The sequence below is a fragment of the Eschrichtius robustus genome, chromosome 17 (assembly GCF_028021215.1).
Source record: "Eschrichtius robustus isolate mEscRob2 chromosome 17, mEscRob2.pri, whole genome shotgun sequence".
Taxonomy (NCBI): Eukaryota; Metazoa; Chordata; class Mammalia; order Artiodactyla; family Eschrichtiidae; genus Eschrichtius; species Eschrichtius robustus.
This window is the reverse complement of record NC_090840.1, coordinates 49,654,806-49,668,585: the sequence shown is the minus strand read 5'-3', so window position 1 is coordinate 49,668,585 and position 13,780 is coordinate 49,654,806. Positions and strand designations below refer to the sequence as shown.

General features: G+C 35.4%; 1 protein-coding gene across 6 annotated transcripts in view; it reads right to left on the bottom strand.

The window, feature by feature from the left end:
• The window catches only part of VPS13B (vacuolar protein sorting 13 homolog B), a 765,002-nt gene that overhangs the window by 275,178 nt on the left and 476,044 nt on the right, over positions 1-13,780 (bottom strand). For all 6 annotated transcript variants that reach the window (XM_068526229.1, XM_068526230.1, XM_068526225.1 and 3 more), the window contains exon 33: positions 13,265-13,408. In XM_068526229.1, coding sequence (XP_068382330.1) covers positions 13,265-13,408 — 144 coding nt within the window. The remainder of the gene's footprint in view (positions 1-13,264; positions 13,409-13,780) is intronic.

The following is a 13,780-nucleotide window of genomic DNA, read 5'->3' as shown; positions in this document are numbered from 1 at the left end:
AAATAGTATCAAGTATCTTTTCCAACCACAACACTGTGAGACTAGATATCAATTACAGGGAAAAATCTGTAAAAAATACAAACACATGGAGGCTAAACAATACACTACTTCATAACCAAGAGATCACTGAAGAAATCAAAGAGGAAATCAAAAAATACTTAGAAACAAATGACAATGAAAACACGATGACCCAAACCTATGGGATGCAGCAAAAGCAGTTCTAAGAGGGAAGTTTATAGCAATACAATCCTACCTTAAGAAACAAGAAACATCTCAAATAAACAACCTAACCTTACACCTAAAGCAATAAGAGAAAGAAGAACAAAAACACCCTACAGTTAGCAGAAGGAAAGAAATCATAAAGATCAGATCAGAAATAAATGAAAAAGATATGAAGGAAACAATAGCAAAGATCAATAAAACTAAAAGCTGGTTCTTTGAGAAGATTAACAAAATTGATAAACCACTAGACAGACTCATCAAGAAAAAAAGGGAGAAGACTCAAATCAATAGAATGAGAAATGAAACAGAGAAGTAACAACTGACACTGCAGAAATACAAAGGATCATGAGAGATTACTGCAAGCAACTATATGCCAAAAAAAGGGACAACCTGGAAGAAATGGACAAATTCTTAGGAAAGCACAACCTTCCGAGACCAAACCAGGAAGAAATAGAAAATATAAACAGACCAATCACAAGCACTGAAATCGAAACTCTGATTAAAAATCTTCCATCAAACAAAAGCCCAGGACCAGATGGCTTCACAGGCGAATTCTATCAGACATTTAGAGAAGAGCTAACACCTATCCTTCTCAAACTCTTCCAAACTATAGCAGAGGGAGGAATACTACCAAACTCAGTCCACAAGGTCACCATCACCCTGATACCAAAATCAGACAAGATGTCACAAAGAAAGAAAACTACAGGCCAATATCACTGATGAACATAGATGCAAAAATCCTCAACAAAATACTACCAAACAGAATCCAACAGCACATTCAAAGGATCATACATCATGGTCAAGTGGAATTTATCCCAGGAATGCAAGGATTCTTCAATATATGCAAATCAATCAATGTGATACATCATATTAACAAACTGAAGAAGAAAAACCATATGATCATCTCAATAGATGCAGAAAAAGCTTTTGACAAAATCCAACACCCATTTATTATAAAAACCATCCAGAAAGTAGGCACAGAGGGAACTTACCTCAACATAATAAAGGCCATATATGATAAACCCACAGCCAACATCGTCCTCAATGGTGAAAAACTGAAACCATTTCCACTAAGATCAGGAACAAGACATGGTTGCCCACTCTCAGCACTATTATTCAACATTGCTTTGGATGTTTTAGCCACAGCAATCAGAGAAGAAAAAGAAATAAAAGGAATCTAAATCAGAAAAGAAGAAGTAAAACTGTCACGGTTTACAGATGACATGGTAATATACATAGAGAATCCTAAAGATGTTACCAGAAAACTACTAGAGCTAATCAATGAATTTGGTAAAGTAGTAGGATACAAAATTAATGCGCAGAAATCTCTTGCATTCCTATACACTAATGATGAAAAATCTTAAAGTGAAATTAAGGAAACACTCTCATGTACCATTGCAACAAAAAGAAAAAAATACCTAGGAATAAACCTACCCAAGGAGACAAAAGAACTGTATGCAGAAAAGTATAAGACACTGATGAAAGAAATTAAAGATGATACAAACAGATGGAGAGATATACCATGTTCTTGGATTGGAAGAATCAACATTGTGAAAATGACTATACGACCCAAAGCAATCTACAGACTCAATGCAATCCCTATCAAACTATCAGTGGCATTTTTCACAGAACTACAACAAAAAATTTCACAATTTGTATGGAAACACAAAAGACCCTGAATAGCCAAAGCAATCTTGAGAATGAAAAATGGAGCTGGGGGAATCAGGCTCCCTGACTTCAGACTGTACTACAAAGCTACAGTAATCAAGACAGTATGGTACTGGTACAAAAACAGAAATATAGATCCATGGAACAGGATAGAAAGGCCAGAGATAAACCCACACACATATGGTCACCTTATTTTTGATAAAGGAGGCAAGCATATACAATGGAGAAAACACAGCCTCTTCAATAAGTGGTGTTGGGAAAACTGGATAGCTGCATGTAAAAGAACGAAATTAGAACACTCCCTAACACCATATACAAAAATAAACTCAAAATGGATTAAAGACCTAAATGTAAGGCCAGACACTATAAAACTCTTAGAGGAAAACATAGGCAGAACACTCTATGACTTAAGTCACAGCAAGATCCTTTCTGACCCACCTCCTAGAGAAATGGCAATAAAAACAAAAATAAACAAATGGGACCTAATGAAACTCAAAAGCTTTTGCACAGCAAAGGAAACCATAAAGAGGACAAAAAGACAACCCTCAGAATGGGAGAAAATATTTGCAAATGAAGAAACTGAGAAAGGATTAATCTCCAAAATTTACAAGCAGCTCATGCAGCTCAATATCAAAAAGACAAACAACCCAATCCAAAAATGGGCAGAAGACCTAAATAGACATTTCTCCCAAGAAGATATACAGATTTCTAACAAACACATGAAAGAATGCTCAACATCATTAATCATTAGAGAAATGCAAATCAAAACTACAATGAGGTATCACCTCACACCAGTCAGAATGGCCATCATCAAAAAATCTACATACAATAAATGCTGGAGAGGGTGTGGAGAAAAGGGAACCCTCTTGCACTGTTGGTGGGAATTTAAGTTGATACAGCCACTATGGAGAACAGTATGGAGTTTCCTTAAAAAACTAAAAATAGAACTACCATACGACCCAGCAATCCCACTACTGGGCATATACCCTGAGAAAACCATAATTCAAAAAGAGTCATGTACCACAATGTTCATTGCAGCTCTATTTACAATAGCCAGGAGGTGGAAGCAATCTAAGTGTCCATCGACAGATGAATGGATAAAGAAGATGTGGCACATATATACAATGGAATATTACTCAGCCATAAAAAGGAACGAAACTGAGTTATTTGTAGTGAGGTGGATGGACCTAGAGTCTGTCAGAAGTCAGAAAGAGAAAAACAAATACTGTATGCTAACACATATATATGGAATCAAAAAAAAAAAAGAAAAAGGTCATGAAGAACCTAGGGGCAGGACGGAAATAAATACCTACAAGAGAATGGACTTGAGGACATGGGGAGGGGGAAGGGTAAGCTGGGACAAAGTGAGAGAGTGGCATGTACATATATACACTACCAAATGTAAAACCGATACCTAGTGGGAAGCAGCCGCATAGCACACGGAGATCAGCTCGGTGCTCTGTGACCACCTAGGGGTGGGATAGGGAGGGTGGGAGGGAGGGAGACGCAAGAGGGAAGAGATATGGGGATATATGTATATGTATAGCTGATTCACTTTGTTATAAAGCAGAAACTAACACACCATTGTAAAGCAATTATACTCCAAGAAAGATGTTTAAAAAAACCAAAAACAAACAAACAAACAAAAAAATGGCATTAGGGTAAAAACTAGGAAATCTGAATAAAGTATGGAGTTATGTTATAAAAAAATAAATAAATGAAAATAAAGAAATAAAAAGTGTGGTTTTTGGTTTTTTTTTAAAGAATTGTAGCTTCTGGGAACAATAGGTGATATTATATGCTATAGCAATTTCAAATCCTAACTGAAATAAACTGATACTGTAAAAGAATATAACATATTCTATTATGTTAGAATAGAAGAAAATGTAACGATAAAATTTACGTCTGAAGATCACACACCAACTAATAGTGTGTTAATACAGTTGATTAGTTCAGTCTAAAATGGATCTGAACTTCAAAGCACACCTGTTGAAGTCATTCTCTAGCTCAACTAACTTCAAATACTCTCTACTGCCTACTACTTACTTAAAACATTTCAGCCTAGTATTCAAAGCCTTCCACAATATCTACCCAACCTGTGTCCATCAAACATATAGTTAATCATCAATTTCTTCCAGTTCTTTTGATATATATGTGGCATACATCTTATCTTTTTTATTTCTATGCACAGAAATAGGACTTCCTATGAATTAAGGAATTCATTTATTAATTCATACTGTGAGCATTTATTCAGCATCAAATTCTATTCTGTGCTCAGTACTTTCCCTGGGTTTTATCATCTCCACCTCAGAATACTGCAACACTGTCTGTATCAGTTAGGATTGTGTTTGACCTCATGTAACAGAACGCCAAGTATTAGTGGCTTAACAACTTACGTTTATTTTCCTAAAGTCCAGGGCTGGTTGCAGTGGCTTCATGATATCACTCACATCTCAAATCACTTTATCTACGCACTTTGCTACTCTTAGTGCATGGCTTTTGTCCTCATGTTTGTCATCACATGGCAACAAGTGGCTAGTCACTTCCACTGTTGTTATTCCAAGAAGGAGGAAAAAGAACATAGAGACTTTCCTAGAAATCTGTAGAACATTTATCTTTATATCTCATTGACTAGAACTGTGTCAAGGGAGTCACATGATGTCAAAGACTTTCTCTTTCTTTCAGCTTTGCTTATTTCTGTGAGTTCAACTCCTCTTTTTTGACACAGATTTCCTTCATGAGATAGTAGTGAAAGAGAAGAGTGAGACAATGGTCAAAGATAGCTCCAATATGACTACATCTGAACGTAATGCTCCCTAGCAGAGAGGGCTTATTCTTCCCAGTGTTTTCATATGAAACACTGCACTTGCCTGGTAGTGTGCCCATATCTGGACCAATAACTGGGCGAAGGGGATTGATACAATAATTAGTCAGGAGACTTCCCTGGTGGCGCAAGGGTTAAGAATCCGCCTGCTAATGCAGGAGACTCGGGTTCGAGCCTTTGTCCGGGAACATTCCACATGCCATGGAGCAAGTAAGGCTGTGCACCACAACTACTGAGCTTGTGCTCTAGAGCCTGCGAGCCATAGCTACTGAGCCTGCGTGCCACAACTACTGAAGCCCACATGCCTAGAACCCGTGCTCCACAACAAGAGAAGCCACCGCAATGAGAAGCCTGCACACTGCAACGGAGAGTAGCCCCCGCTCACCGTAACTAGAGAAAGCCTGCGTGCAGCAAAGAAGACCCAACACAGCCAAAAATAAAAATTAATTAATTAATTAATTAAAAAAAAAAAGTCAGACCTGTGTTTCATGTCTACCCTGTAATGGGAATCTTTATCAAAACCGCATAAAATAAGAGAATGTTGTTTAGCCAAAGGAAGGGGAGTTCTATTAGCAGGCGAAAAGAGTAAGAAACCCTGGGCAAAGACAATATTTGTCCCTATATCAGCACTGAACAATTTGCAAGATAACATTATTTCTGCCATGTTATATGGCATAGAACTTTAGGATATGTTCAAAGTATTGAAGAGAGCCAAAGCTGCTTTCTAAGGAATATCCTCTCTTTGACTACCAGGTGACCTTGAAGCCTCTGTTGCTGAGGCTGGCAATTGTACCCCAATATTCATTATCCCCTTTTTTCATGGTAAAATAATTTTTAGCAGGACATATGGCCTTGTATTAGAAAGACTACATTTCCAGCCTCCCTTAGAGCTAGGTGTAATCACATGAATAACTTTTGGCAAATAGAAAGTGATGAATGCAACTAATTATGTGCATATAACTAACTGAATGCAACTAGTTATGTGTGTATATTTGTGTGTATGTATGTATATATGTATGTATGTATATACATATATATAGTCATGTATTACTAGTTATATAGACATCAATATATACACTGATCTAGTTCTAATTATTTGTTTATTAGTGTCAATCTTCATATCACTGAATATATGAGCACTAGAATATGAAATCAGAAACTTCACCTCCTTTGTTTAATGCTGTCACCCCAGTATCCATAGTAGTTTTTGACACATAGAAAGGGTTCAATATTTACTGAGTAAAGAAGCAGGTCACTGTTCTCTGCCTATTCAACCCCAATTTCTCCATGAAGCTAGATCTCTGACCACCCAGCCTAAAGTCTTCTCTTCTTATTCTGAATACTTGTTATAGCACTAATTTTCCATAGAGCTTATTTGACACTTTTTGTTTACTGCTCTGAGGTCTTAGTTGTAAATCCATTTGTCTATGTTGTATTTTTCAACCATATTATAAAATCCTAGAGGGCAGGGACCACAGTATGTTTATTTTTCATACCTCTATCAGTCTGTAGCCAGTATATCTGGTATAGAGTAAGCCCTCATTGAATACTGCTGAAAAAGACTAGGACAGACAGTTTAATAGTGCCTTAGGAAAACTTACTGTATTCACTGGATTTCTGGTCAAGAAATCTATTGGGTTGGCCAAAAAGCTCATTCGGGCTTTTCCCTAAGATGTTACAGAAAAATCCAAACGAACTTTTTGGCCAACCCAACATATGGGATAAATATTAGTGTGGCTGGAAAATTAAAATATTTCTTGTTTTCTTGATGTTTAGCATCTACCTTGAAGTAACTATGGCATGTTTCTCTCTAAGCGTAAGCTTACCAGGAGAAAATTATACTATTTTTAACATTTACAAGGCCTAACTAAAACTGAGACAGGTGTGATAGCTCAATGTACCTAAGAAGTCCTTCCCTTGGAGAGAATAGGTAGTAAAATACTTAATATCTTTTCCAGGTCTAGATTTTAAGAAATTCAAGGTATTTCCTCAGAGGGCCTCTTGTCCATTTAAGGCTCTGCTTGAATCCATATTTTATTGGAGCCTGGGTTTATTGCCTGGTTACAAGTAGTCAATCCAGGTGCCTCTGAAGGGAAACAAATACTCAGCATAGTAACACTGATGGAAAGTCACCACATCCATGTTATCCAATATTCCTATCTCCTTTTCTAAAGGAGAAACGTTACAGAGGTTACAGAAATAGGTAACCTCTGAAATGGCCTCTCCCACTCATGTCCACCTCAAGATAGAAAGCACTGAGATAGACCAGAACATCAACATCCTCTCCCGAACCAGTCTTATTTCCTGCTTTCAAACCCTACCTCCACTCACATGTTTTCTCAAGGTATATTAGCCTCTATTTTGCTCATCTTGCCTAAAGTTCTACTCCAGAAAACATCTGCTTCTACACCACCACTCAAAGTCCCTTCCCCTCTTCTTTACTCTTTTTAAAAAAATATTTATTTATTTAGTTAGTTAGGCTGCGCCGGGTCTTAGTTGTGGCACGCGGGATCTTTGTTGCGGCATGCAGTCTGTTTAGTTGCGGCATGCAGCCTCTTTAGTTGTGGCATGCATGTGGGATCTAGTTCCCTGACCAGGGATTGAACCCAGGCCCCCTGCATTGGGAGCACGGAGTCTTAGCCACTGGACCACCAGGGAAGTCCCCCTTCTTCTTTACTCTTAAGTTTGTAGTTCCAACGACTCCTAGCAATCCTTAGGTTGGTCAAGTATGCCTTGTAAGAATTTTTCACCATTGACAAAAAAACAAGAATTTCCATTCCTAAAATGAAGCACAACTCCAAAGCAGATAATTTCCAAGCTAAGATAATAATACTACCAAAAAACAACCTTCGCCACCACTCCTAGGGCATATACTTAATCACAGCTCAAAAAAGTCCAACTTATATATTATATTCTATTTTATAGCAAATTGTAAAAACACCCACGTAAACTATATTAGGCATGTATAATAAGTTCTATTACAATATTTTTCTATACTATTATACTGTTTCTATATAGGAACTCAAAATACCTAATATTTTAGAATGGTGGGATAAAGATATTGGCGATTTTACTTATTTATATTCATAGGAAAAAACATTACTTACTTGATACCCTATAATTTCCCAACACTCTACCATTAACCTCAAAAATCACAACCTTCTCTCATCTGGCTCAGTTGTGTCAAGTGTGTAGCAGGTCTAGAGAACTACTGGTCCAGAAAGGAGAAGGAAAAATGAAGACTTCACGAAAAATGGTTCCAAGGGTAAAAACAGAGTTGACATTATTTTATAAGTTTCAAAGTGTGAAAAATTAAATTGCCAGGCATTATGTAGAGTCACTGGTGAGGGTTTGGGGCGGGTTGGAGAGAATGAGAGAAGAGGTAGAGATTAAAAAAAAAAACAAAAAAACTGAGCAAATAAAAAGAATGTGGCAATGATTAACTTTAAGAAAAACAGAAGACTATAAAGAGAGGAAATATAATCACATCATATTACTTCACTAAGCAATGAACAATATTTACATAGTGTTTATAATGAAAACAATTCATACTGACTTTAAAAACATGATATAAGAATACTGGGAAAATGTAAGAGTGGAAGAGAAGTGTAAAAGAGACGGAATCTTCATCTACAGTAAACAGCAAGTGAATAGGTAATACTAAAATGAGTAAATCAAGAGATGGTAGTCTATTCATTTTATTCAGAAAGATGGGATAAATACCAGAAGACAAGGCTTACAGAGTTAAAAATGGCTAAGCAGGATGAGGTGGGGATGTCAGTGCACTGACACTATTTTGATATATTTAGTTTAGCAACATTTGGTTGTTAAAATTCATGCACTACTTCGATAAAAGTAACATTGCATTATAAAAAAAATTAACCATTTCAAGTAAACAGGCTAGTTTTAGTATCTTATCTATACTGTTTATAATTTTATAGAGTTCAGATAGGTTACTCAGCTTTCATCTCAGTTTAAATCACTCTGATATAAATTATAATCACTCTATACAAATTATCTTTTTTGATGGTGTATTTTTGTTTTTGGGGTGACTGCAACTGGAATAAAATGTTAAAAAAGTAGAATTTTTTGTTTTATTTTTTAACAACATTTTATAATGTCCTGCATGCCAATAGCTTTCGGAACACTTAAAATGATGTTTAGTTTCTTTTTGATATCATATAAAAATGGTCTGCATTATTAGCCCATAAACAGACTTGCACAAATTAAAATACTTTAACTCTTTGTTTAGTCATATTCTCTTTAAAAAGTTTCCTGACATTTACTGGTACATGTAACTGAACTATCTCCCTTGTTAATTCTTCTTGCATGAATGTTATGATTATATTACTAACAACCACTTTTATATAATTGGGCCTTTATGGGATCTAGACCACCTTATAAGAAGGTAAAGAATCTTCTAAAGAGTAAACCAATTTTGCCCTGCTAAACATTGGGAAAGAAACCAAGGATGAGTAGTAGAGCTCTATTTTTGGAGAAAAATTAGAATTGTACATTTAGATTTGACTGTGAAGTTATCTAGGAGGTTAACTCCCACCTCATGTAAATGGCAGGGAACTAGAATGTAAGAAACCCAAATAACATTCCTGTTGTACTAGTACTATAGAGACAGATGTTATCATAAAGACATGAACTATAGAATAAAATATAGAAGGCCGTGTACTTTGTAATATGGAATTAATTTCGGCTTTTTGAATACTAAATGTTTTTTCTCATGTACTTTCTCAGCCTATCATAATATGTATAGAGACAAAAAAAAGGTTAATTTAAAATGAAGAAATTGAATATTCTGGGAACCAGCAATCATGGAAGTCATAAACACTTGAAGGAAACACTGAAAACCGAAGTGTACAAATACAGGCTGCTTGATCACTAAGCAATGAGTACATTTTTAGAGCAAAAATATTGGAAAAGTTTTAATTAACATGGGAGGCAATTTGCTTAAACCATCAGCTGGTCATTTTATTGCCAGAAGTGCTTCTCTTTTAGCTATATACTTGAAAGTTTTATTATGTGTTAGTTGTCTATATAATTAAAACTAATATTAAATATTGGTTCTAGTAATAATCCTTATATTGTTCCACTGTTTTCACTTCAATTTCCAAATATCTGTCTATCTTTCTTCCCCTTTGTTAACAGTGTAGATATGCTTCCTCTACTAACAAAATCTCCTTTTCATGTTCTTGAATAATTTTCGTAATTAAAGTTTCAAAAGAAACCTTGTGAAAAACTGTTTGAAAATATTAACACCATCAAAAGTAAGCAGGAAAAAAGAAATAATTAGAGCAGAAATCAATGAAATTGAAAACAGAAAATCCAATAAAGCAAATAAAACCCAAAGTTGATTCCTTAAAAAGATCAATAATATTAATAAGCCTCTAGCCAGGCTAACCAAAAAAACAAAAACCAAAAACCAAAAAACAAGCAAACAAACAAAAAGCCAAAAGAGAGGAATCAAATTACTAACATCAGAAATGAAAGAGGGGACATAACGACAGATTCTATGGAAATTAAAAGAATAATAAAGGAATACTATGACCAAGCTCACAAATTTGATAACCATTTCAAGAAAATGAACCAATTCCTTGAAAGACAGAATCTAACAAAACTCACATAAGAAGAAATAAGAGGATCTGAATAGGCCTACATATATTAAAGAAATTGAATCAATAATTAATAACCTTCCAAAACAGAAAGCATCAGGCCTAGATGGGTCACTGGTGAATTCTATCAAATATTTAAGGAAGAAATTATACCAATTCTTACAATATCTTTATGTTCTTAGACTATCAGATATGAGTTGTGCTACTCATTTATGAATAGAAAAACATTCTTCTAGTTCATGGAAAGTCTTTTTTTTTAATATTGAAATTTCACAGACATATCCCACTGAGGCTGGGGATAGGACCAAATTGTCTTCAGAGAGTTTGTACTTTTTTTTTCAATTGTGGTAGAACACACATAAAATAAAATTTGCCATCTTAATCATTTTTCAGTGTATTGTCTCTACTGTATTTCAGTATATTGTCTGTACTTTTAGTATCATCTCCAAGAAGGAATAAGGACCACAGACACATTTTTAAAACAACAAAAACAATCCTAGCTCGTTTATGGAACTGTGAGGAATGACTTGACATTCAGGTAGGAGTTGTTAGAAATCTAACTCTGAGTGTGCCTTATTTACTCAAATCAGACCCTACTAAAAGGCATTAGAAGCAGGTAGGCAAATAGTTAGCAATCAACTTGCTAAGTTCTATAAATTCCTAAAACACATCAGAAATCTGAGAGTTATACCAGTTAGAATGGCCATCATCACAAAATCTACAAACAATATATGCTGGAGAGGGTGTGGAGAAAAGGGAACCCTCTTGCACTGTTGATGGGAATGTAAATTGATACAGCCACTATGGAGAACAGTATGGATGTTCCTTAAAAAACTAAAAATAGAACTACCATATGACCCAGCAATCCCACTACTGGGCGTACACCCTGAGAAAACCATAATTCAAAAAGAGTCATGTACCACAATGTTCATTGCAGCTCTATTTACAATAGCCAGGACATGGAAGCAACCTAAGTGCCCATCAATAGATGAACAGATAAAGAAGATGTGGCACATATATACAATGGAATATTACTCAGCCATAAAAAGAAACGAAATTGAATTATTTGTAGTGAGGTGGATGGACATAGAGTCTGTCATACAGAGTAAAGTAAGTCAGAAAGAGAAAAACAAATACCATACGCTAACACATATATATGGAATCTAAAAAAAAGAAAAGAAAAAAAAAACAGGTTCTGAAGAACCTAGGGGTAGCACAGGAATAAAGACGCAGATGTAGAAAATGGACTTGAGGACATGGGGAGGGGGAAGGGTAAGCTGGACGAAGTGAGAGAGAGTGGCATGGCCATATATACACTACCATATGTAAAACAGATAGCTAGTGGGAAGCAGTCGCATAGCACAGGGAGGTCAGCTCGGTGCTTTGTGACAACCTAGAGGGGTGGGAGGGAGACGTGAGAGGGAGGAGATATGGGGATATATGTATATGTACAGCTGATTCACTTGGTTATAAAGCAGAAACTAACACACCATTGTAAAGCAATTATACTCCAATAAAGATGTTTTAAAAATAAAAATAAAAAAGAAATAAAAAAGAAATCCGTGAGTTAGATTTCACTGACATGATAGATTCATAAAATTGGCACAAATAATATAGGAATTTGTTTCCAACCCAACCTCCTTCAAGGACTTCATTGAAAATGCCATGGGGAAATATTTTTGCTCTGCTTATTTTCATATCATATATTTATATTCTTATGGATTGTCTAAAATACATTGGGGAAAAAGTCAGTATTTTGAAGAGCATACAGCTTTATAGTCCTTTTAAAAAAGATACTGAGCAAACAAATCATGGGTGGTAAAAGATGATATAGTTAGAGAATCTTTCTTTATGAAAGTTAAAAGCTTTATCATTTTAAAATAATTAAAAAAATAAAGGTGATTCAGACTAATGTAACAGTTATAGTACAGCAACCATGGCAGAATGAAAAAAGCACTGATTTGAAAGACTTAAATTAAAACCTCAGATCTACCATTTTTTAGTTATGTGTGTATGATCTCAGACAGGTCACTTATTACCTCTGAGTCACAATATCCTAATCTGTAAAATGGTGATAATGTTCACATGTACCTCACAGAGTGGTTGTAATAACATGCTATATGAGTTAACTTACATAAAAGTACCTGGCACGCTTGCTTAGCATCAAGTGGCTCTCAGTGAACACCTCCTCCTTCCCTTCCTCCTTAATAAATAGCACTTAGAGCCTTCTGCATAACTCATGACAAAAATATAAGCAATGCCTTTTTCAAAGATAAACAGTTTCTTCATTAGAGATTTTATAAAAGATTTATTCTAAGTACAGATATGATTATAGAAGTACGGAAACAAAAAGCAAAGAAAAAATATTTTGAGAAGCATCTAACAAGCAGCTTTCTTTGTTTCATGCTGACATGCTTTGTGGTTACAATGTAGGCTTCCAATGAACACTGGATCAAAATTAAAATTCTAGGCAGGCATTCAAGTTTTTTGATTGTGTCCATTCTTCACTGAGCATGGGAAACGAATGCTTTAGAAGTTATTTATTGAAGCTATTCCCACAGTACTCTCACAAAGTTCACTTCCAAAAGAGGCCCTGTCCCTGTAATGTATCTGAGTAAGTGAAAGCTATATCAGGTTTTGTGCACTGCACTTTAAAAATTGCAGCAGGGCAATAAAATCATGTTTTTAACAGAGGCTTTTCTGGGGCTGGGCCACAGCAATTCTGCGAAGGTTCATGATAAATTACAGGAAAAGAGACCAAACAAATTTCAAAAATAAAGAACACCAATCCAAAATGATTTATGTCCATATTTTGAATAAAATTAAACAGAATAATTAGCAGAAAGCATTTAATTTTTGTTTTCCTATTATCAATGTAAAGTTGGCACAAATGCAGTAAGCCTAATCAAAATCAGGTAATAGTTACCTCTGTGGCTTTGCTTGATGATTCCACTCCAGTCATATTTGCTACTATTAACTGATGTAAGAGTTGAACTTGAGCCACACTTAGGAAGAAGTCCAGGTTTGTGGTTATATTCACTTCCAAGGAGTGGCCACACACTAAAATCTCCTGAAAGAAAAAAAGGTTGAATAGAGATAAAGAAACATGATAGCCATTAGATGATAATTTATCATTCTTACTTATTAGACCTTTACGATGTTGATGAATTCTCCTGGGACTTGAGTTCATCTGTTAATGAGAATAGCAGAAATGGTGAGCACGGCCACTCAACAGTTTAATGGATTAATTTAATAAACATTTATGAGGGCCTGTTGTGCACCAAGCCATATGCTAGTCACAGGGAAACACACTAAGAATTTTTCACCATTTCATGTACGTTTGGCTTTTCATACGTCAAACTACTATCATTGTTTCAATATGTAGGCAATGATGTAATTCTTTACCATAATCTTGTTCACCCACTCAGACGGACCAATATTT